The sequence below is a fragment of the Anabrus simplex genome, chromosome 1 (assembly GCF_040414725.1).
Source record: "Anabrus simplex isolate iqAnaSimp1 chromosome 1, ASM4041472v1, whole genome shotgun sequence".
Taxonomy (NCBI): Eukaryota; Metazoa; Arthropoda; class Insecta; order Orthoptera; family Tettigoniidae; genus Anabrus; species Anabrus simplex.
This window is the reverse complement of record NC_090265.1, coordinates 598,234,164-598,256,679: the sequence shown is the minus strand read 5'-3', so window position 1 is coordinate 598,256,679 and position 22,516 is coordinate 598,234,164. Positions and strand designations below refer to the sequence as shown.

At 38.7% G+C, this 22,516-nt stretch overlaps 1 protein-coding gene across 3 annotated transcripts in view; it reads right to left on the bottom strand.

Annotated features, from left to right (window-relative positions):
• Positions 1 to 590: 590 nt before the first annotated feature.
• The window catches only part of shu (shutdown), a 166,120-nt gene continuing 144,194 nt past the window's right edge, over positions 591 to 22,516 (bottom strand). For 2 of the 3 annotated variants that reach the window (XM_067135622.2, XM_068225086.1), the window contains exon 9: positions 18,610 to 21,204. In XM_067135622.2, the coding sequence (XP_066991723.2) occupies positions 20,992 to 21,204 (213 nt within the window). In that variant the 3' untranslated portion in view covers positions 18,610 to 20,991. Of the gene's footprint in view, positions 695 to 18,609; positions 21,205 to 22,516 lie in introns of those variants that run through there. The other variant, XM_067135623.2, reaches the window with a different exon arrangement.

Below are 22,516 nucleotides of genomic sequence, written 5' to 3'. Positions count from 1 at the left end.
ATAATAAAATATGCTAAATTTATTGACAATGATAATTTTGCCATCAAATCGACAAAAGCAGCACACGATTGTTTGCCAAAAGGGAGCATGTTTGGTGGAGTACGGCATGACAGACACATTTAAAATGGCGCATCAGTGGAATAAACAGACCACTAGCTAAAATGTGAGTGCGAGACTGACAGGGAACTGTCCAATGAATGTTTGTATGTAATACACATTTATCATAAACTGCTTTAAAAAAAAAAAAAAGAATTTTGATCACTTTTTAAAATATATATATGCATGATACATGATATTGCAATGAAAACAAAACTCCTTCTTTGCAACAATTAAGAATGGAATTGTAAAGCATTCTTCAGACATTCAATAAACAATGTTATTGCACAGCATATTATGAACAAAGGGGTCCCTAGTCACACACAAAAATGGCTTTGGGTCTTAATAAGGAGTATTGCACCCCTCACATTCAGTTGAGGCAGATGTCCCCACTCTTTCAAAAAGAATCTTCAAGGGATTGTAGTGTTTGGGGTGAATGATTTTTCGCTCAGATGCATTGTTCCAGTTGGTCCCAGACTTGTTCAGATTTAAGGTGGGACTTCTGAATGGCCACTCCATTCGTTGGACATGGTGCTCATGCAGGGATCTCCAAATACTGGTGGCCCATGCCAAGGCACCTGGCAACACTTCTAGCCTCCTGAAAATGTTTCCACAGATATCTAAAACATTATCTCATACTTTACAAATAAAGTTTTCAAAAACACTTTCCATTTCCACTATATTGTTCACCTGTGACATCTTCCTCCCCCGAAAGTCGAGCGGCATCAATCTTTGGTAATGAGACAAAGTCTGTCATAGTGCATTGGCACTGCCGGTAGCTACAATTAATCTACGCAGTGGCCTCCACGGTATGCACTAGCCATGCGTCTTGGTAGGTGTACTAGGTACCAACTGATGAGCCCAGCCTAGCACACAGGGGCGAAACACTGGCAACTAGGAATGAGTTAGCTGGAAAATTTATAATATCCAATAACGGACCATTTATATTGGTATTATAAATTTACTCATTCAGGACAAATATTTTAGGTTCCCTATGGGAATCAACATCTACGTTATTTGATGGCCAGGCAGGCATCTATTTTTGGAAATGAGACATAGCTCTCATAGTGCATTGGCACTGCTGGTGGCAATTATTCCAATGAAGGGTTTTGAATACATCTTCCAAGGAGAGATTATGTTACCTTGTCGCATGTTCAGCAACTTCTGAAAATACTCTCCATCTATTTCTTTTAGGTTCCCTATGGGAATCAACATCTACGTTATTTGATGGCCAGGCAGGCATCTATTTTTGGAAATGAGACATAGCTCTCATAGTGCATTGGCACTGCTGGTGGTTTCAAATAGCCTATGCAGTGGCCTCCACGGTATGCACTAGCCTTGCGTCTTGGGTGGTGTGCTAAGTCCCAACTGACGAGCCTAACTTAGCACACGAGGGCGAAACGCAGGCAACCAAGAATGAGTTAGCTGGAAAATTTATAATGTCCAATAACGGACCATTATATTGGTATTATAAATTTACTCATTCAGGACAAATATTTTAGGTTCCCTATGGGAATCAACATCTATGTTATTTGATGGCCAGGCAGGCATCTATTTTTGGAAATGAGACATAGCTCTCATAGTGCATTGGCACTGCTGGTGGCTTCAAATAGCCTATGCAGTGGCCTCCACGGTATGCACTAGCCTTGCGTCTTGGGTGGTGTGCTAAGTCCCAACTGACGAGCCTAACTTAGCACACGAGGGCGAAACGCAGGCAACCAAGAATGAGTTAGCTGGAAAATTTATAATGTCCAATAACGGACCATTATATTGGTATTATAAATTTACTCATTCAGGACAAATATTTTAGGTTCCCTATGGGAATCAACATCTACGTTATTTGATGGCCAGGCAGGCATCTATTTTTGGAAACGAGACATAGCTCTCATAGTGCATTGGCACTGCTGGTGGCTTCAAATAGCCTATGCAGTGGCCTCCACGGTATGCACTAGCCTTGCGTCTTGGGTGGTGTGCTAAGTCCCAACTGATGAGCCTAACTTAGCACACGAGGGCGAAACGCAGGCAACCAAGAATGAGTTAGCTGGAAAATTTATAATGTCCAATAACGGACCATTATATTGGTATTATAAATTTACTCATTCAGGACAAATATTTTAGGTTCCCTATGGGAATCAACATCTACGTTATTTGATGGCCAGGCAGGCATCTATTTTTGGAAATGAGACATAGCTCTCATAGTGCATTGGCACTGCTGGTGGCTTCAAATAACCTATGCAGTGGCCTCCACGGTATGCACTAGCCTTGCGTCTTGGGTGGTGTGCTAAGTCCCAACTGACGAGCCTAACTTAGCACACAAGGGCGAAACGCAGGCAACCAAGAATGAGTTAGCTGGAAAATTTATAATGTCCAATAACGGACCATTATATTGGTATTATAAATTTACTCATTCAGGACAAATATTTTAGGTTCCCTATGGGAATCAACATCTACGTTATTTGATGGCCAGGCAGGCATCTATTTTTGGAAATGAGACATAGCTCTCATAGTGCATTGGCACTGCTGGTGGCTTCAAATAGCCTATGCAGTGGCCTCCACGGTATGCACTAGCCTTGCGTCTTGGGTGGTGTGCTAAGTCCCAACTGACGAGCCTAACTTAGCACACGAGGGCGAAACGCAGGCAACCAAGAATGAGTTAGCTGGAAAATTTATAATGTCCAATAACGGACCATTATATTGGTATTATAAGTGGTATGTTCCAAGCTGTCAGCAGAGAGATGGCGTGGAATGACATTAGTAGACGAATAAGTTTGAGTGGCGTCTTTAAAAGTAGGAAAGATCACAATATGAAGATAAAGTTGGAATTCAAGAGGACAAACTGGGGCAAATATTCATTTATAGGAAGGGGAGTTAGGGATTGGAATAACTTACCAAGGGAGATGTTCAATAAATTTCCAATTTCTTTCAAATCGTTTAAGAAAAGGCTAGGAAAACAACAGATAGGGAATCTGCCACCTAGGTGACTGCCCTAAATGCAGATTAGTATTGATTGATTGATGTCCTCTCCATTATCTTAGCAACATGGGATATCAGAGTAATTTCCCTGTAGTTCTTCAATACTTTCTTATCGCCTTTCTTGAAAATTGTTATGATTATTGCTCTTTTGCCAATCCTCAGGGTCTTCTTTTTCTCCCAGACAATCCTGAGAACTCGGTATGTCCACTGCAGGCCTACAGCTCCAGCTGCCTCCACTGAAATTTCATCTGTTCCAGCAGTTTTTCCATTCTTCATCTTTCTTACTGCCATTTCAATTTCATTCATTGTAATTCCTTTATCCATTTCTTCATCTACTAATTGCCTTTCCTGGTGGTCCGTTGAATGACTGTCATTAGTTCTCATGTTCAGCTTCTTTTTTTTCCTTCTTTCTTTTCTAGCCTATTTCAATCCACTGCTGGATATAGGCCTCTTCCATATGCTTCCATCATCTTCAGTCTTGAGCCACTTGGAACCAGCGTATTCCAGCCAGCAGCTTTATGTCATCGAACCATCTTTTCTGGGGTCCTCCAATGCCTCTCTTGTGTTCCCATGGTCTCCAGTGAACAATCCTAGAGGTCCACCTGTTGTAGTCTTGTCGAGCTACGTGTCCTACTCATTGCCGTTTTAGTCTTGCTACTCTCTCTAGGATGTCTGTTACATTCGTTCTTCTCCTGATGTCCTCTGAACGGATCTTATCCCTAAGGCTGATCCCTAGCGTCTGTTGCTCCATGGCTTGTTGTGTTCACTGAAGCTTGCGAGCACTTTCCTTCATCATAGTCATCGTTTCCAGACCGTAAGTAGTAACTGGCAGCACGCACGTATTATAAACCTTGGTCTTCAGGTTAATTGGAACATCCTTGTTGGTCAGAATGAATCTTAGTTTTTGGAATGCTATCGAACTCATACTTATTCTGCGAGGAATTTCTGCACGTTGGTTGTCTTTTCCAAGTTTTATCTTGTGTTCAAGATAGATGTACTCATCAACAGCTTCTATATATTGGTTTCCTATTTTAAGTGGTTGACTGTCTGGGCTTAGTATTTTCGCTTTATTAATGTTCATTTCCAAACCAATCTTAGCAGAGGCAGTTTTTAATAAAATCTTGGATCATGCTTTCTAGCTCATCTAGATTTTCACTTATGAGCACAATGTCATCAGCAAAATGCAGGTGGGCGGACTGAGTGGCTCCGATGGTTGAGGCGCTGGCCTTCTGACCCCAACTTGGCAGGTTCGATCCTGGCTCAGTCCGGTGGTATTTGAAGGTGCTCAAATATGTCAGCCTTGTGTCGGTAGATTTACTGGCACGTAAAAGAACTCCTGCAGGATTAAATTCCGGCACCTCGGCGTCCCCGAAAACCGAAAAAGTAGTTAGTGGGACGTAAAGCCAATAACATTATTATTATTAAAACGCAGATGGTTCAAACATAACCCGTTGATTTTTATTTCTTTATTATTCCAATGAAGGGTTTTGAATACATCTTCCAAGGAGAGATTATGTTACCTTGTCACATGTTCAGCAACTTCTGAAAATACTCTCCATCTATTTCTTATTTCTTCTGGCTTTGTTAATATTATGCTGCCTTCATCCTTCACAAATCTGGTGTTTACTTGATCTCTTTTTGTTTCTTAAGATACCATACAATAATTTCTTGCTTCCCTGCACATCCTCTCTCAATTTCTGTATGAATAAGGGCCAGCTTTTCATCTTCTCTTCCTCCACTGCTTTCTTAGCCAAATTCTTTGCTTCCACATATTTTCTTCTACTTTCTTCAGTCTTAGATGTTTTCCATGCTATTTTCATTTCCTTCACTTTAATCTTTGCCCTATCATTCCACAAATATGTCCGTCTTTCACATTCCCTGATGTTCTACCACATACCTTTTCTGCACATCCAACCAGCGCTTCCTGAAATTTTTTCCCTTCATCTTCAACCAAGGTAGTTAGAGTAAAAGGTAGGGATCACGCGCAGGTCTCCCCACCATGCTTGGCCGTCGATGACGTCAATATGAACCCTCAGCGCCTTGTCTTCTGTATGAGGTAGGCTAATACACTGCTGTAAGCTATTCTGTTTTAGCCACAAGTTAGAGATAAGAGAACTTCATTGATATTTTAACATCACCTAAGAAAATGCATTCCACTCCTCTATTACAGTAGAGTAATACTAGGAGATCAAATACAGTGTGAATCCAGCAGCGTTTCTGAAGTATTTCGATCTGTATAAAAGGTTGTAACAATGCTAAGACTGTGATCGCAGTGGAATGGCCATTCCATATGTTCATGTTCTGAACACCTATGATAACAATAACAAGGGACTCTAATTGTTACAGACTTGAACATTAAAGCTTGATGACTGCAAGAAATATGTCCGTTGTTACAAGCAATATTGGGAAACTATACACTGTCAACAACACAAACAGCAAATGTTAGGAAACTGTCCACAACACAAACAGTACAGTAAATGTTCTCCTCCAAGTGCCAGGAAATGACAAATTCCACGTTAACATTAGGTAGGCCATATTAATGAGCCTGTATATTAACATTCTTAGCACTGGTTTCATATACAACATAATAAACTGCCTTTCATAAAAAAACAGGTATGTTATACACAAAGAATAATGCTGATATTAAAACAAAAAGAATATCAAAGACACTTATCCATAGCATCAGTGGAATTTCTTTGCTTTTCTTCTTTCTTTATCGGTGTTGTATTAACTGAAACCCGGTCTCTTCATTGTCTTAGTTTTGTTTAAAGCGTCCATTCGAATGAAAGAACGGCTTCTCATGAAGCAACTTGCAAGCTCATAAATTTCGGGGAATTTCTTTTTCAGGATATCCGTAAGGTTTGTGATGATGTTAGAACCGTCTTTCAGTTCTTTCCCGTGGTAAAATTGAAACTACCGAGCTCGATAGCTGTAGTCGCTTAAGTGCGGCCAGTATCCAGTATTCGGGAGATTGGGTTCGAAACCCACTGTCGGCAGCCCTGAAGATGGTTTTCCGTGGTTTCCCCATTTTCACACCAAGCAAATGCTGGGGTTGTACCTTAATTAAGGCCACGGACGCTTCCTTCCCACTCCTAGCCCTTTCCTGTTCCATCGTCGCCGTAAGACCTATCTGTGTCGGTGCGACGTAAAGTGACTTGAAAAAAAAAAAAAAAAAGGGACTCTTTTTGAAATTTAATTTCTACCCCTTGTAGTTTGACCTGTCTTTTCTCCGTAATTACTTTCTATATCGAGGTTCTTCTTTTTATCCTAAAAGCTATATAGCCAGTGAAGTCTTCAAGCAGCTCCTTGGTTTCACGACTGTCCTCGAGCTGTTTTACTAGATCTTCAAGGGCTTTAACGAACTCTTGCTCATCCTCCGATAAAAAATAGGATGTTGTGGGCTCAACGCTGGCCTTCAGACTGGCACACGATATCCGAGTTTTGATCGAGTTCATCAGTACATATTTGGGCGTAATATTTCATAATCTTTCAGAGAACAGTTGGAAATTCTTATCGCCTCGGCAGCATTGAGGCTAGAAGCAATGATTTCACCTTTCGCGTCACAGCTGTCGGAAGCGGATCGTCATAAAGCCTTCCGAACCCACGAAGCTGAGAAAGATAGCTTTCGATAATGTCTTGATTACTTCTGTCACCATTTATTTACGTCAGTGGTTTTAGGGAATACATGAAAGTGTATGTTTCGTTCCTTCGCGTGCCTGCTATGATTTGTGCAACCTGCAATGGCATGACAAAGCATACTGAAAAGTGTACACTGTTACTGCTTTTTACGTTTTATCTCATAAAATAAATACACACGGTTTATTATACACCACAGATATGTTACTATCGTGTATTATTAGCACCTAGCTTCTGCGTGTACAACGATTCTTATTCGAACTACCTCTATCTCATTCAGAGCAGATTCAACGCGAGGGTCCTGCGTGACGTCACAGCTCTGCTTTGCCGCTGCGCACCTCTCTCGTGATCCCTACCTTGTATTCTACGTACCTTGATCTTCAACATTCCCCATCTCCATCCTGGGTACTAAGGGTATTATTTCCATTTGAAATTCCTGTATGTTTTTCTCCTTGAACTTCTGTACTTTATTTTCTCTCTTGTTTATGGGGGTTTTTCATTCCCACTTTCAGTTTTCCTATCACAACTCTATGTTCTCCACCAAAAGCTTCTTCAGGCATGGCTGTAACATGTAAAAGGTTCTTCTGGTGTTCTTTTTCTATGATTGATTATATATTCATGGTCTTCGTTCGTCTATCTCGCCAACCATACCTTGTAATCTCCTGCCTTTTCTTCTTAAACCAGGTTTTTCCAACAATCATTTGGTTTCTCATGCAAAAATCCACCAGCAACTCGCCTTCTGGATTTACATTTCTATATCCAAAGCGCCTTACAACATCCTCCTTTCCTTGTCTTTCCATTCCAACTTGTGCATTTAGATCTCCCATCAGTAACACTTCCTTATCTTCTGTCTCTCCACTTCCTCTAAAAAGTCCTCTAGATGTTCATCTATGCAGTCTGTTTGTGGGGCATACGACACATAAATCTTTCATGCCATTTTTAACTGGAGTCTCATCACCATTCTTCTGGTCAAATTTAGCCAAATCGATCTCCTCTCACCAATACGATTCAGTATCTCTTCGTTCATAATTCTATCTATCCGTCTCACCTTGAATGTGTCTTAATTTCTTTCATCAGCGGTAACTGTCATGTCCTAACTGCACCAAGAACTCAAGATGTAACACACCAGGTAGGGAGTCAGGATTGCACCCGACCACACCAACTCTGCTTCCTTTAAGCATGCACTTTTGTTGCTTCTGTAGGTTTGGTAGAAAGATTATCACTGCCAGCAGCATTGGCATATCGTATTTGATCAGAATAACAGTTTTGCATTGCAATCTGCCTGGTGCAACAGAAATGGTTTCCTCGTTAGTGGTAAAATTACAGATAGATGAAATTTATTCCTTTCCCTACTCCATAGAATTTTGTGGCATGTACACATATGGCTTCTACTACAGCCCGAGGACTTGACCGAACAATTGCAGTATATTGCTATAGAAAGCCTGGGAAGAAACTAACTTTTATGTAACTTATTACATATCAGCAGCACACATCTTCATACTCAGAATTTTTGAATGTACAGCTTTAAAAGTGGAAAAGTTAAATAAATGTCATTTAACATGGGTTTTTTTACTAGCAGGTACAATTTAGACATTATTAACCATCCCACTCAATATACAGTATATGGGTAATCATCTTCTACAATGTTGTTCTTCTGGTGCCATCTTGTCACAAGGTTAGTGACCATCATGGAGTAATTTATCCTATCTTGTATACGGTATCAGAGTTGCTGTATTGTGAATGTCGAACCACTGATGAGAGGTTCTTACTAGTGATGGGCAACGCTCTCGCTCGAGACTGACGTCGCAGATCTTGATACTCTCGCGAGAATCTCGAGACCAATGCTCCTGTAGTGCAAGTTGTGCGACGTACCAGTAAGTATCAGTTACTGCGTGAAATAACGTTCCCATATGAAAATGTGTGAGCCAATACATTTTGTCAAAAGCCTGGAAAAGTACTGCATGTTAAACTATGAACCCTTAATACCATTAACGAAAGTAAAAACAGAATGTCAGTATCTTACACTGTTCACGACTTATTTGGGGTGGACATCTTAGCTGAATAACCATGCATAATTTGTGAATAACTGTAGATAGGATGTACACCTACTTGGATAGTTGAGGCGTGCATTATTCGAACCTGAGATGAAGATGTGCTTTGCTACATATGCAACCCCCATTACACATGAGTGGAACGTGTGATCTAAAACGCCCGACTTTGCTCCAATTCTTTCAGCAGGGGTGATGGGCAACGCTCTCGAGACATATTCTCGTGTGCTGCGAGCTGTGCAATGTCCCAGTAACTATGAGTGTAAGCTTGATATTTAAATCTAAGAACTTCATTTTTTGTCCGTATTGAACTGAGAACGTAAGATAGGAAACTTAAAAGGGTCCACCTTTTCAATACAAATAAATGTTATAAGTTTTATTTACAACATATATTTACACTTGGAACTAGTTTTGACGCTGTTTGGCGTCATCTTCAGCCAAAATGTGGGAAATAGGCATAGGCGTAAGTTATACAAGATGTTACATCAGTGTGATTAAATGAGAGACATGAAATAGTGAATTACATTGTCAGTTTACAAAATGGTCATGAAGGGTGAGTCAAAATTGTATAAACATGAGTTAGGGTTCAAAAACATAATCACTTAAAAAACATATACACCGCAACAAAACCACACGGAAGTTCGAGATAAAATTGGTATTGGAGATTCAAATTATCGCAGACACACTTCCATTGAATGTTGCCTGCCGCAAGTGTAGTACAAAACATAGGTTAGATTTAACAAACACAATCGTCTCAAAAATGCACATAACATTTTAAAAATATTTTAGGTTGAGATGAAATTTGGCAGTTAGGGATTGAAATCACTTATTCACTAAGCGTCAATTAAAACCAGCTGTGAAGGGTGAGACAAAATTGCACAGCGTGAGTTTGGACTAGATAAATGTAAAATCTGAAATACATGCAACACCTTCGAAACTGTAGGTTCTTGATGAATTTGGCACATAAAGGTCTGCGTTCACTCATTCATTAAATGTCACTGGTGCGAGTGTAGTTCAAATACGAGTTAGGATTTAAGAGAATCAAGCCTCTTAAAAATGCACACGACATCTGAACCCATGGTGCGAGATGAACTTGGTAGTAAAGGTTCGAATTTGTAGATATTCAGTATGCCACTTCAAAACAGTCCATGAAGGGTGAAACAAAAGCTATAACTCACACAAGTTAGGACTCATTAATACCAATTTTCAACTACGTATTACATATTCAATTTTTCGTAAGTACAAGGTGCGCTTTACCTATATGGCATCTGACGAAGAAGTGTCTACAAATTTTACTTCTCTAACTGCCAATTTCACCTTGTACTTACGAAAAATTGAATATGTAATTGAAAATTGGTATTAATGAGTCCTAACTCGTTTGAGGTATAGCTTTTGTTTCACCCTTCATGGACTGTTTTGAAGTGGCATACTGAATATCTACAAATTCGAACCTTTACTACCAAGTTCATCTCGCACCATGGGTTCAGATGTCATGTGCATTTTTAAGAGGCTTGATTCTCTTAAATCCTAACTCGTATTTGAACTACACTCGCACCAGTGACATTTAATGAATGAGTGAACGCAGACCTTTATGTGCCAAATTCATCAAGAACCTACAGTTTCGAAGGTGTTGCATGTATTTCAGAGTTTGCATTTATCTAGTCCAAACTCACGCTGTGCAATTTTGTCTCACCCTTCACAGCTGGTTTTAATTGACGCTTAGTGAATAAGTGATTTCAATCCCTAACTGCCAAATTTCATCTCAACCTAAAATATTTTTAAAATGTTATGTGCATTTTTGAGACGATTGTGTTTGTTAAATCTAACCTATGTTTTGTACTATACTCGCGGCAGGCAACATTCAATGGAAGTGTATCTGCGATAATTTGAATCTCCAATACCAATTTCATCTCGAACTTCCGTGTGGTTTTGTTGCGGTTTATATGTTTTTTAAGTGATGTATGTTTTTTAACCCTAACTCATGTTTATACAATTTTGACTCACCCTTCATGACCATTTTGTAAACTGGCAATGTAATTCACTATTTCATGTCTCTCATTTAATCACACTTCTTGTATAACGTAAATGTCTACATGCTTACGCCTATGCCTATTTCCCACATTTTGGCTGAAGATGACGCCAAACAGCGTCGAAACTAGTTCCAAGTGTAAATATATGTTGTAAATAAAACTTATAACATTTATTTGTATTGAAAAGGTGGACCCTTTTAAGTTTCCTATTTTATGTAAGCTTGATAGTTATCATCAGCAGTTTTCATATGGAAACGTGTGCGACGATAAATTTCGTCAAAAGCCTAGGGAAGCACTGCATGTTGAACTATGAGCTCCTTAATACCATTAACGAAAGTGAAGACAGAATGCCAGTATCTTAAACTGTTCACGAGTTATATCAGGTGGACTTCTTAGCTGAACAACCCATATAATTTGTTAATAATTATTATTAGGATGTAAACCTACCTGGATGCCTCACAATCGTTGTCGGCAGGGTAGCTTCTTGTGATTCAGACCGGGTCGGAGGTGTTCTGTGACTATTCCTCTTCATTTATATTATGTGTTTTTAAGTGTTGGATCATCCCAGAAATATTAGACGTATTTTACTTCTTTTGAATAAGCAACATAGGGGGCTGTGCTATGTGATATCTCTTCAAAAAAATAACAGATATCCACGACTTGCGTTGCATTTCGGACATCGTCTTAAAGTTGTTGCGTACAACTAGACACAATTTCACATTGCACCGTCATATATCGAAGTACCTAATTATGACGTGAATACTCTATAACGTTGTAAGGAATTATTTCCTTCGTCACCAAAATATTGGTAAACACAAGCAGTGGTCATAGGTTAGTGAATGTGGGGTCTGATGACGATGTACACCTACCTTACACGTTATAATTCTCATGTTAGGTCCATCAATAAGTGGATATTAAAATAACACTTGTAACATACTTTGTATTTTTGTACACCTACCTGTCGAAGGAATTGGAGCAAACTGAAGTATTTCAGATTACACATTCCACTCATGCGTAATGGTGGTTGCATATGCAGCAAGGCGCATCTTGCCTCGTCTCGAGTTCGAACAATGCACACCTCTAGTATCCAGGTGTGTGTACCTACAGTAGCCGTCAGGTTCTGTACTTAAACCACTCATTCGTGTACCTTCCAGTGCATACAATGCCAGAATGCGTATCCTTTATAATTACACTAGAGTCCCGTTGATCCGAAAGTCTGGTTAATCTGAACTGAAATATTCAATTTTTTAAAAAAATCTCCTTATTGTAATGAAAGAAAATATTATAGAATGAAGATTTAATTGCATTTTATTAGTCATATTTTACTAGAATAACTTAATGTAAACATAATTACACATCCTAGACCATCAATCATGGGTCGTTTATCTTTACAAAGTCTGTTAGTTTCTTTTGCTGTAGTGATTGGAGTGACTGCAGTGAGTCACGTGTACACGTTCTGCAACGCTACCACTGAGAGAGCGGCAGAACTATTAAATAAACATCACAAGCAGCTCTTCACATCCCGGGCACAAAGTGTAACCCGTTACCACATTTTAGCAGTTTAAGAGACAAGTTTTAAACTAGTTTAAGTCGTTTTCTCCTCTACGGGTTCTTAACTACCTTACTGTAATTTTATACAGCATTTTATTAATGTAACTGCTAAAGAATGGAAACTATTTTCCTTCGACAGTGGGCACTGGCCTTCTGACTCCAACTTGGCACGTTCGATGCTGCTTCAGTCCGATGGTATTTGAAGGGGCTCAAATACATCAGCCTCATGTACGTAGATTTACTGGCACATAAAATAACTGCAGGAGAAAATCCCGGCACCTAGGCGTCTCCGGAAACTGTAAAAGTAGTTAGCGGGACGTAAACACAATAACGTTATCATTAGAAAATATTTTCCGGTTAATCCAAAAATTTTGCCATCCGAACAGACTCCGGTCCCAATTAGTTCGGATTAACGAGACTCTACTGTATGTTATACTGCGTCAAAATAGACCTTGGTAGAAATGAACGTCCTAGTCACTTGTTGACATGTGTTTACGAAATTGAGAAAGCCCGTGGTTGGCTATTCGCATACTCGGCACAAACAACATTCAGCTCCGACTACCTGTAGGCCGATATAGATGTTGATTTCCATAGGGAATCTGAAATATTTGTCCCGAAAGAGTAAATTTATAAGACCAATATAAATGTCCAATAACGGACCATTTATATTGGTATTACCTGTAGGCCTACGACACGCTGCTCACCACACTATGCGGGCACAACGCTCTCGAGATCTCTCGAAATTTCTTGTGAGAAATAGTACCTGTGCTACTCTCAAGAAATCCCGAGCAATCTCGAGACCTTGTCTCAGACTAGCCATCACTAGTTCTTATGTCTACGTTTCCCCTCCTACGATAAGTTGTATTTGTCATTTCAGAAGATGTAACCAAAATAGGCTATTGTCCTACATTTTGCAAGGATTAAGATCTCTCACGATTTCTCAGCATGACACAGTACTTCGTCATTAGTGACCCATGGTATCTTGCAACGTTCTGTGATGCGTCTGTATTTCAAAAGCCTGCAGTCTGCTCACTGATGAAGCCTTTAGTGTCCATTGATACCCTAAAGGAGCACCAGTAACACAAACACTTATAAGCCACCCAATTTCAAATCAGGGGTTATGATTGCACACATGATGTGTTCTAGAAATACACTCCTTGCAGTGCTGATTCTGGTTTTGTTTTCTATATCTGGATCCTATTCTGGTGTTAACCAGCATCCTAGGTACTTGAAATGCAACACCCTTTCAATGTTGTGTTTCTGACCAAGGTAATGACAGCATTGGAGACATTCTCTTTGCTATGAATTTTCTGTTTATTATTTTATTTTTCTTGCTATTTGCTATATTTATGGCAAAAATGGGATAGGAATGGGAAGGAAGTGACTGTGGCCTTAAGTACAGTCCCAGAATTTGTCTCGTGTGAAAATGTGAAACCATCTTCATGGCTGCCAACAGTGTGGTTCAAATCTACACAACTCCCAAATGCAAGCTGACAGCCAAGTAAACCAAATTATGTAACCAACTTGCTAGGTACTATTTATTTGAAGGCCAAACTCCTCACCTACTTTGTTGATGCGTCAGCATAGTAGATAGTATTTATTTGCTTTCAGCTCCTTTATCATTTTCATCATCAAGAACAGTTCAAGAAATGGCCTCAGAACATGTAAAAATTGGGAAATTATGCAATAAATATACCTACAAAAAATAAGATACTAAAAAGAATGCATGAACAATTAGAAAGAAATACTCAATGCAGCATTTATTTTTCAGTCTTCTGCAAAAATACAACTATTTAATTTTATTTAATTATATACAAAACTTAATTCTAGGCTTCACTGATAGAATTTCAAAACCGCTTATAGAAAAGAAACATAACAGGAAGCTGTATGATCACAGATAATCAACCAGACTCCTAACAAAGAGTAACAAAGTCAGGAATTCCTTAACCTGTAATATGTACTTTTCTTAAAATTACATGAACAAATTCACAAAAATTTCTTACTAATTCCTGAGACCTTAGAAAGGGATACAGGAGAACAACCAAAATGTTCTCCAACATTCTTGCTCAATTACCAAACAATCTAGATCAGTGGTTCTCAAAAATTATTTCGTTGCTGCTGGGCTACATCCCCTGCGTTCACCTCATACAATAGGCAAGATGTCTCTTCTTCTTGGTGAATATAAAGAACTACCTATATATAAATAACTGACAAGTATTGGTACCATTCACACATCATCAGATTGTTCCAACTTCAAATATACACTCTTAAAAACTACTAGTAGCCAAATTTAGCAACCAACAAAACTTATATTTTAATTCTAAAGATTGTTTGACAGTATTAACTTCGTCAAATGTTAAAACAGTGGCAATATTTGGGAAAATTGTAAAATGTGCACCGATAACTTCAACCGTTCATTAGAGCCTAAATTTCCACTCTCGCCGTTCATACATATTTTTGATTCTCAGGTTTATCCATATAATAATATTGATTCCCATGATCAAACCTTGGATCATTTCCTGCTTTATTCTGTGAATCTCTGATCTAGATATGTTAGTTCTGATAACAGAAGAGAAACACATGTGAATTATTATCCAAGAGGAAATAACATGTGACAGCCAAGATAAATTTAATCTTGTAAAAAAACAGCAGGTACATCTGCTTAGAAAATGCCATTACAACCGTCTTACGATTACATGGCCACAGGAATTCTTATATCTATATTTCAAACATCTTCTTCAACAAAAATAAAAAATATACTTTCTTTAAATGTTTCTGTATACATTCAAAAGCAAACAATTCTCACTTCCTTGCATTATTTCATACAATCCTATATTTAAAGTATAAGAAATGTTCAGACATTCAGACTTGTCGAGTGACTGTGTACAAAAAAGAAAAAGAAATCTTGCAACAAACCAAGAACAGAGATGAATATAGTTGTAGGTTCTGAAACTAACTCTGAAATACTAATCCATCAATTTTTGAACATGGCACGTTAAAGCAAAAAAACTGTACTCTTTACTAACAAAGGATTAGTAAAACATTGTTTTTGCATTGCCCTAACCACTCGTTCACTGGCGACTGAGATGCCAGCAACAAGTTAGTGTCTTCCTCAAGGTCGCATTACCCTGCTATGTGACGGACGGAGTAAGTGGCACTTTGTTATTAGTTTAAAACTGTAATATGATCAGTGAATTAACATTATTTAATTTAAAAACAGTAATAATAATTTTATATGACTAAATGAGTTTCAGTTTAGCACATTCTTCTCTGATGACTAGCAACTTTGAAACTCCAGTTTAATTTTCATAACAAATTTTCAAGTCTTACTTAGATTTATCATATCATGAAAAAGCTATGGAATACAGTTGGTGGTCCAGCAGCTTATATAGTTTCACCTTAGGGTTTAAATATTCACTAAAACGATGGCAAAATTCTGACGGTGCTGTTAAGCTCAGATTAAAAAACAAAACATAACTGTATTTACTCACCTAGAACACCCCCCTCACCTATAACAAAACATATTGGGGGGAGGGGGCATGCAAAAATTATTTCAAAGGACGAGGCAGCAAATGCAGCATTTCAGTTCACGGCAAAACACACACTTCTACACCATCCGTGCACTGCCTGCCCCATCCCCACATTTCTCAATGCCCTTCCACCTTCAGAGCGGCACCTTGCAGTGTGTAATTATGAAGTGTCCATTACATAAGCAGGAATGAAATTGAGCAAGAGAACAAGTTTTACAACATCCTTCAAGTTTAATGTATTAGAACATGCTGCAGAAAGTGGATTGAGAGTGGCAAGTCATAAATACGAAGTGTAGCAATGTTTCATTTGTTATCGCCTTAACCAAAGAGACAAATTACTGGCAAAGAGGAAGAAAAAAAAAAAATCCATATCTAATTCCTTCTGCGGTGTGAAGAAAGGTAAATATGAAAATGTGGACGTGAAAGTTCTGGAGTGGGTTAGGGAAGCAAAAGACAACAACAACACTGTAAATAATGAAATGATGCAGTTTAAAGCACATGAAATGGTAGGCCTATTGCACAAAAATTTTAAAGTACAGGTTGGTCAGAAGACTTTATACAGCAAATGGACTAAGTTTGCAGAGAAGGACTTAACTCTGCCAGCAGCCTCCATCAGATTATACTGATAAAGTGATCAAAATATACTAGTTTTGAAAAGGAACAATATATTATGCGTCATTTTTCTACAGTGGCTTGGAAGAATACAGGAATAAGAAGAAACCAGGAAGGTCTAGTTTTAAACACACACAAACTTTCAATCTCATATTAAGTCAGAACTAGCTTTTTTTTTGTTTTTTAGATGTCTTAGTTTTGAGCCAGACGAGCGATATGCACTCACTCCGTATGAACACTGCACAGAGGTTTGGAATTAAATCCACGCTTTTTGCATGCAATCTAGTGATTAGAAATTGTATGCCACCACTTCTCCTATCTTGCTGGCCACATTCTGATGTTGAAAATGTTTTCAACTAATTGGACTCTCACTGGCTAACCATGTTTAGACTTGAAGCCTTAACCTGGATCCGCCCAGCGTGCCATATATGGCACGGCAAACTACACCGTCTTCTTGGACTCTTATTATTGAAACTGCGCGCACTGTTTTGTTTACTACAGTATTGTCGTGTTCAGAGAAGTCTCGCCGAACATCTTATGTAGTTTATTTTAGTATATCGTACTCATTGGTACGATAAAGCTACATAAAAAGGAAGTCTTGTTTTCACGAGTGCCAGTAATGGCTGCACCCTTTGAAGTAAGTAATTCCTGGTTCACTTCTGTAGTTATGTATATGGACCCAGTTGTGCTATATTTTTCTCTAAGGTCCTTATATGTATGAGGATTAGCTAAGATATGTCTTGGTGATGATAGGTGTCCTTTCATTTGAAGTAGAAATTTGGTGGTACTTATCTGGCACGCTGGGCGGAAGTGCTGTCTTCCTGTCCGGCACAACTCAGCGTATAATTGTTATAGTTCTGATGTTCCTTTCCGTTCATTTAACTTTTCTTTATCAACCTAGCAAACGCACGATAGTGTAGGCTGTAAATCATATGATTTAATTTAACAATTTTTAATCACACAGAGTAAGTATTCCACATAAAATTGACACTACGTTGCGGTTTTCTTGTTGAAATGTATCTTTTATGCAGTTATTCATCCTGTCTTTTCATATGCTTCACATTTATGGGTTCATACATTTTTCTAAGAGAATTTCATTGCGAGACGTACTCGACTTGTTGGAAAATTATGAACTTTCCGACATAGAAAAGGTATTTATGGAGCCTCCAGACACTGCAGTTTTGTCGGATGATGACAGCGGAGATGAAACTGGAGGTGGCTTCGCCGACAATTTACCTAGTACCCAGCTTCAGCGAACTAATGCATAATGCATGGCAGCTGAAACACATGTCTCGAGAAGACATTTTTCACCTTGATTTTCGACGAGCAATTGTCCAGACTTATCTTACATGCTACGAAGCTGCTCCCTTGTTCAGCAGATCTAATTGTTTTGGACATAATGCAGTACAGGTACTTTGGTACGATGGAATGCATCATTGGTTTTCTATAATTCCAGGAGCGAAGAGAAAATTGCCTTGCTAGGCCTAGAACCCAGTGTACCAAGTCCAATGTAGGTTTATGTGTAGACTGTTTTACTTATTATCACTCGCACAAAAGTAATAAGTAGTCTGTACTTGCCTTTCAAATCATCACCGTTAGTGCAGTACTCACATAAACAAGTGACTTATCTCTGTACAAACCGCTGCTATAATTCCTCATACAGACTGATTGCGATGTAATAAGTGATTTAGGTAGCTTGTGATATTTTAGCATTATTATTTTAATTATAAATTCATTTCCTCATACAATTAACAGCTCAGGTCATTTACAACCCCTATAAAATCATCCCTAGCACCAAAAATCTAGGTATTTTTTAATAGTTCTGGAACATTATTTTTGTAATATATGCAAATATTGAAGAAAAACTTGTATACTGATGATTTACAAGAGAAAGTGTTGGACAAAGGCATATCTGTAAGCAATATGCGGAATAACATCCAAATTCTCATCTGTGAAACGAAAGACAGCACTACTGCCCAGCGTGCCATATATGGCACGGGCCTTTTCTCGGAAGTTACATGTCGAATAAATAAAATTAAAGCTTTTCTGGGATCTTCATATGCACATTATCCAACGCTAAAAGTTGCAAGATGATTCTCAAAAAATAAAATCTTGGGCGGATCCAGGTTAATGATCATGGCCACCAGGTAGGCTCATGCCAACCTAACCTGTATTATGTGAAATTTTCACTTATTATTTTGGGCACATGAACATCTTTTAGGTCAGCGGCTATTAATCGCTGACCTAAAAGATGTTCATGTGCCCAAAATTAAACAAAAGAAAATGCCAAAGATTAAGATATGGCTGTTGAAGGACATGGAGAAGAAAGGAAACTATGAAGCAAGGATAACAGCTAAATTACCCAAAACTGAGAAAGGGGGAGTAGAAGAAGAATGGTCCTTATTCAAAGAAACCCTTGTAAAAGAAGCCACAGAAATTTGTGGAAAAACAAGTGCCACACCAAAAGAGAAGGAAACACCTTGGTGGAATGACCGAGTGAAGACAGCATAAAAGATAGAAATATACTGAAAAGAAAACGACCTCAAAAAACAGAAAACAGACGATAGACAAAATTAATTAGAAATTGAACATCTAGCACAGGAATACCGGAAAAAGAAACTGGCTGTAAAAAGACTGATCCAGGAAGAAAAGGAAAAGTGCTGGGATGACTTTACTACAAGGATAGAGGAAGACTGTCAAGGAAGTAGGAAACTACTATACAAAATAGTAAACAGTAAAAGAAATGAAAATATAAACATCCTTGCACTGGAAACAGCTTAATACAAACCGAGGAAGGGATCAGGGATGAAATGAAGTACTTCAACATGCTGTTAAATGGAGATGGGGGCAACACCACCACCAATGATTGTAGTGTAGATGAAGCCGAAAACAACAAATACCCTTTAACATGGCTTGAGGTAGAAACAGCACTAAAGAGCATGCGAAATGGGAAGTCCCCAGGCTTTGATGATCTCAGCTCAGACATGATAAAGGCAGCTGGAATACCAGGCTTGAATTGGCTATATAGAGTGTTATCAGTGATTTGGGAAACTAACCATATTCGAGAAGATTGGAGTAAAGGAGTTATCATCCCACTGTTCAAAAAGGGCAACCGATGGAAATGTGGAAATTACAGAGGCATCATGCTGTTGTCACACTCACTGAAGCTGCTGGAAAAGATCATAGAAACAAGACTTAGGAAGATAGTGGAACCTTTGCTTGAGGAAGAACAACACGGGTTTAGGAAAGGCCGAAGTACTGTGGATCTTATCTTTGCAGTAAAGATGCTGACAGAAAAGTACTGGGAATACGGAAGAAATCTTGTGATTGCATTTGTGGACATTGAAAAAGCATATGATAGTGTTCCTCGAAACAAGATATGGGAATGTCTGGAAGACCTAAAGGTGCCAAAGTACTTAAGTGACAAAGTCAAGATGCTATACCAGAAGTGCTACAGCTGTGTCCAGATAGGCAACGGATGATCAAAATGGTTTGAAACAAAGAGAGGTGTCCAACAAGGAAATGCTCTGTCACCACTCCTGTTCATAATAGTAATGGATAAGGTCATCAAATCTATCAAGAAAATGGACAGTGAACCAAACGCCCTGGTATTTGCTGATGATGTGCTTTTATGGGGAGAGATAGAAGCTGAAGTTCAGAAGAAACTTAATGAATGGAACAACACATTCAAAAATTTTGGACTGAAGATGAGCAAAACAAAGACAGTGGAAATGACCATCAACAAGGAAGGAACAAGCTCAAATATATTTCTGGAAGGAGCTAAAATCGAATCAGCTTCCCACTTCAAGTACCTTGGAAGCACAATCTCGAAAGACAACACTGTTAGGCAGGAAATACTCAGCAGGACACAGAAAGCATCGAACTTCTACAGCCAAGTCAGAAATCTTCTCTGGGACTGCAAAATACCGCAGAAAGCGAAAACAATCATGTACCACACTTACTTCGTACCAATCCTCACGTACGGTTTAGAGACATGTACAAAGACTTCAGTAGAATCCAAGCAACTGAAATGAAATTTTTTAGAACCATGAACCAAACAACCAGAAAGGACAAGATCAGAAATGAAGTGAATAGGAAAGAAGCTGGTATTGAGGTTCCTATTATCAGTGTTATAAAGAAACGCAGACTTCAGTGGTATGGGCACAATGAGAATGAACAGGGAAAGACCTGCCAGAAAATATTTCAACCTTAATCTCGTAGGAAGAAGACCACAGGGAAGACCAAGAAAACGTTGGATAGAGACTGTAAGATCAGATGTGGAGGAGAGAGGATACAAATGCGAGGATGTACTGGATCAAAAGATTTATGAAGACAGAAGGAGATGGCGAGCGCTTGTACACCACATCCGGGAAACTGGAATTGGAAAATGATGATGATGATGATACCCTCCCCTATTTTTTAAGTTGAAATTAGGAAAAAAGGTGGAGGTGGTGGGGGGCTTATAGGCAAGTAAATATGGTAAATGTGGCAAGGATGCGACACATTATCATCAGTTTACCTTTTCTTGATATACATTTGGCCATTGCAGTCTACTACCCGGCAAGACAAACCTAGTTTTTCTGCCTCTGCTTTCAAGAAATTCTCTTCCTTTTTAGTCATGCCAACAGATGGCAACGTCAACGTTGTCTGACTTTCATCTTCCGCAAAGTCTTTCAGGTACTGTCTAGATGTCTTCATAAAACTATCTTCCATGTCATCATCATTCACCTGGAATACAGAAATATGTATTAATGTTAGCTATTATTATAAATTTAAGTTTTCTATTTATGTTAAAATAACTGACTATGGACTCAAACTGAATGACTCAGAATTTACACATTCTTGAAGAATAAAACCCCTACATCAAACTAGTACAAACAGAAAGACCTGGAGGAATTAGGATCGCTAAATCTACTGGACCGAGATGAAATGAGAGAAATCACACTCAAACGAGGTTTTGAGGATAAGAGAAAGACTAACCAACATGTATGGTCCCTGCAATGATAACACACACATTCACTACGTATGAAGGACTACAGGCTAAAAGAAACAGCCAACAAATGTTGATTCCATGCGGTCCTAAGTGATCCATTCATGATTAAGAACAACTCGCTATCAGGACCAAGGTGAGACAAAAAATGAACATGGGTCAGTGCAGGAAAATAATGGAGCATGAAGGTCCACGAAAGAGCAACTTGAAAAATACAAATCGAAACGAAAAGTGAGGTCTACGCAAGTTTGCAATAACCTCTTAGTGCTCTGTATATTGTATGATGTTGGCATTCAAAAGATCTCTGGTGATACATATGGTGTTTGCACAGTAAAATTAGAAGTTTTTCACAGGTCACCCAACAGAATCAGAGTAAAACAGGATGTTGAAAATGACATGCAGACAGTCTAAATGATCAAGTCAAAATGCCTCCACATGCAGCTGAAGCCATTTCAGTTAACTGAAAAATTAATAATTTCCATAACGGACCAATAATACTGGAATTTTCCTATTTATGTGGGGTTTGTCTTCTTGTATTGTTTCCTCCATTTCAATTGATCCAAAATGTGCCGGGGCTGAGTTTTGTGAGCTGCATATCATCTCTCGCCTGCTCCAGCCAGCGTCTTTGAGGTCGCCGACCCTCCATGTTCAGCTGAACGGATGTTTCACTGCTACGAAGTACATGTCCCTAGCATCGCAGGTGTGATTCACGCATTTTCTCTGTTACTGGGGTAACCTTGAATTTCGTCTGCACCTCACTGCTCCTGATATGTGTGACATTCCTCATACGGACTTTGAACACACAATTTTTGTTCCACGGAGATACAAGTTATAATAAAATCTTTGAATAAGACGTACTGACAATATTTAAAAAAATTAAATAATTGATAAATAGAACTGGGGAAGATGAATAATATTTCATACTTTATAGCATTATTTACTACAACATTACCATGTCGATATACAAGATAACGCCTACTGGACACCCCAAACTCAAAGTATGATATGACTGGAGTGGTACAGATGCTGTAAGAGGAGACTGCCTGTTGT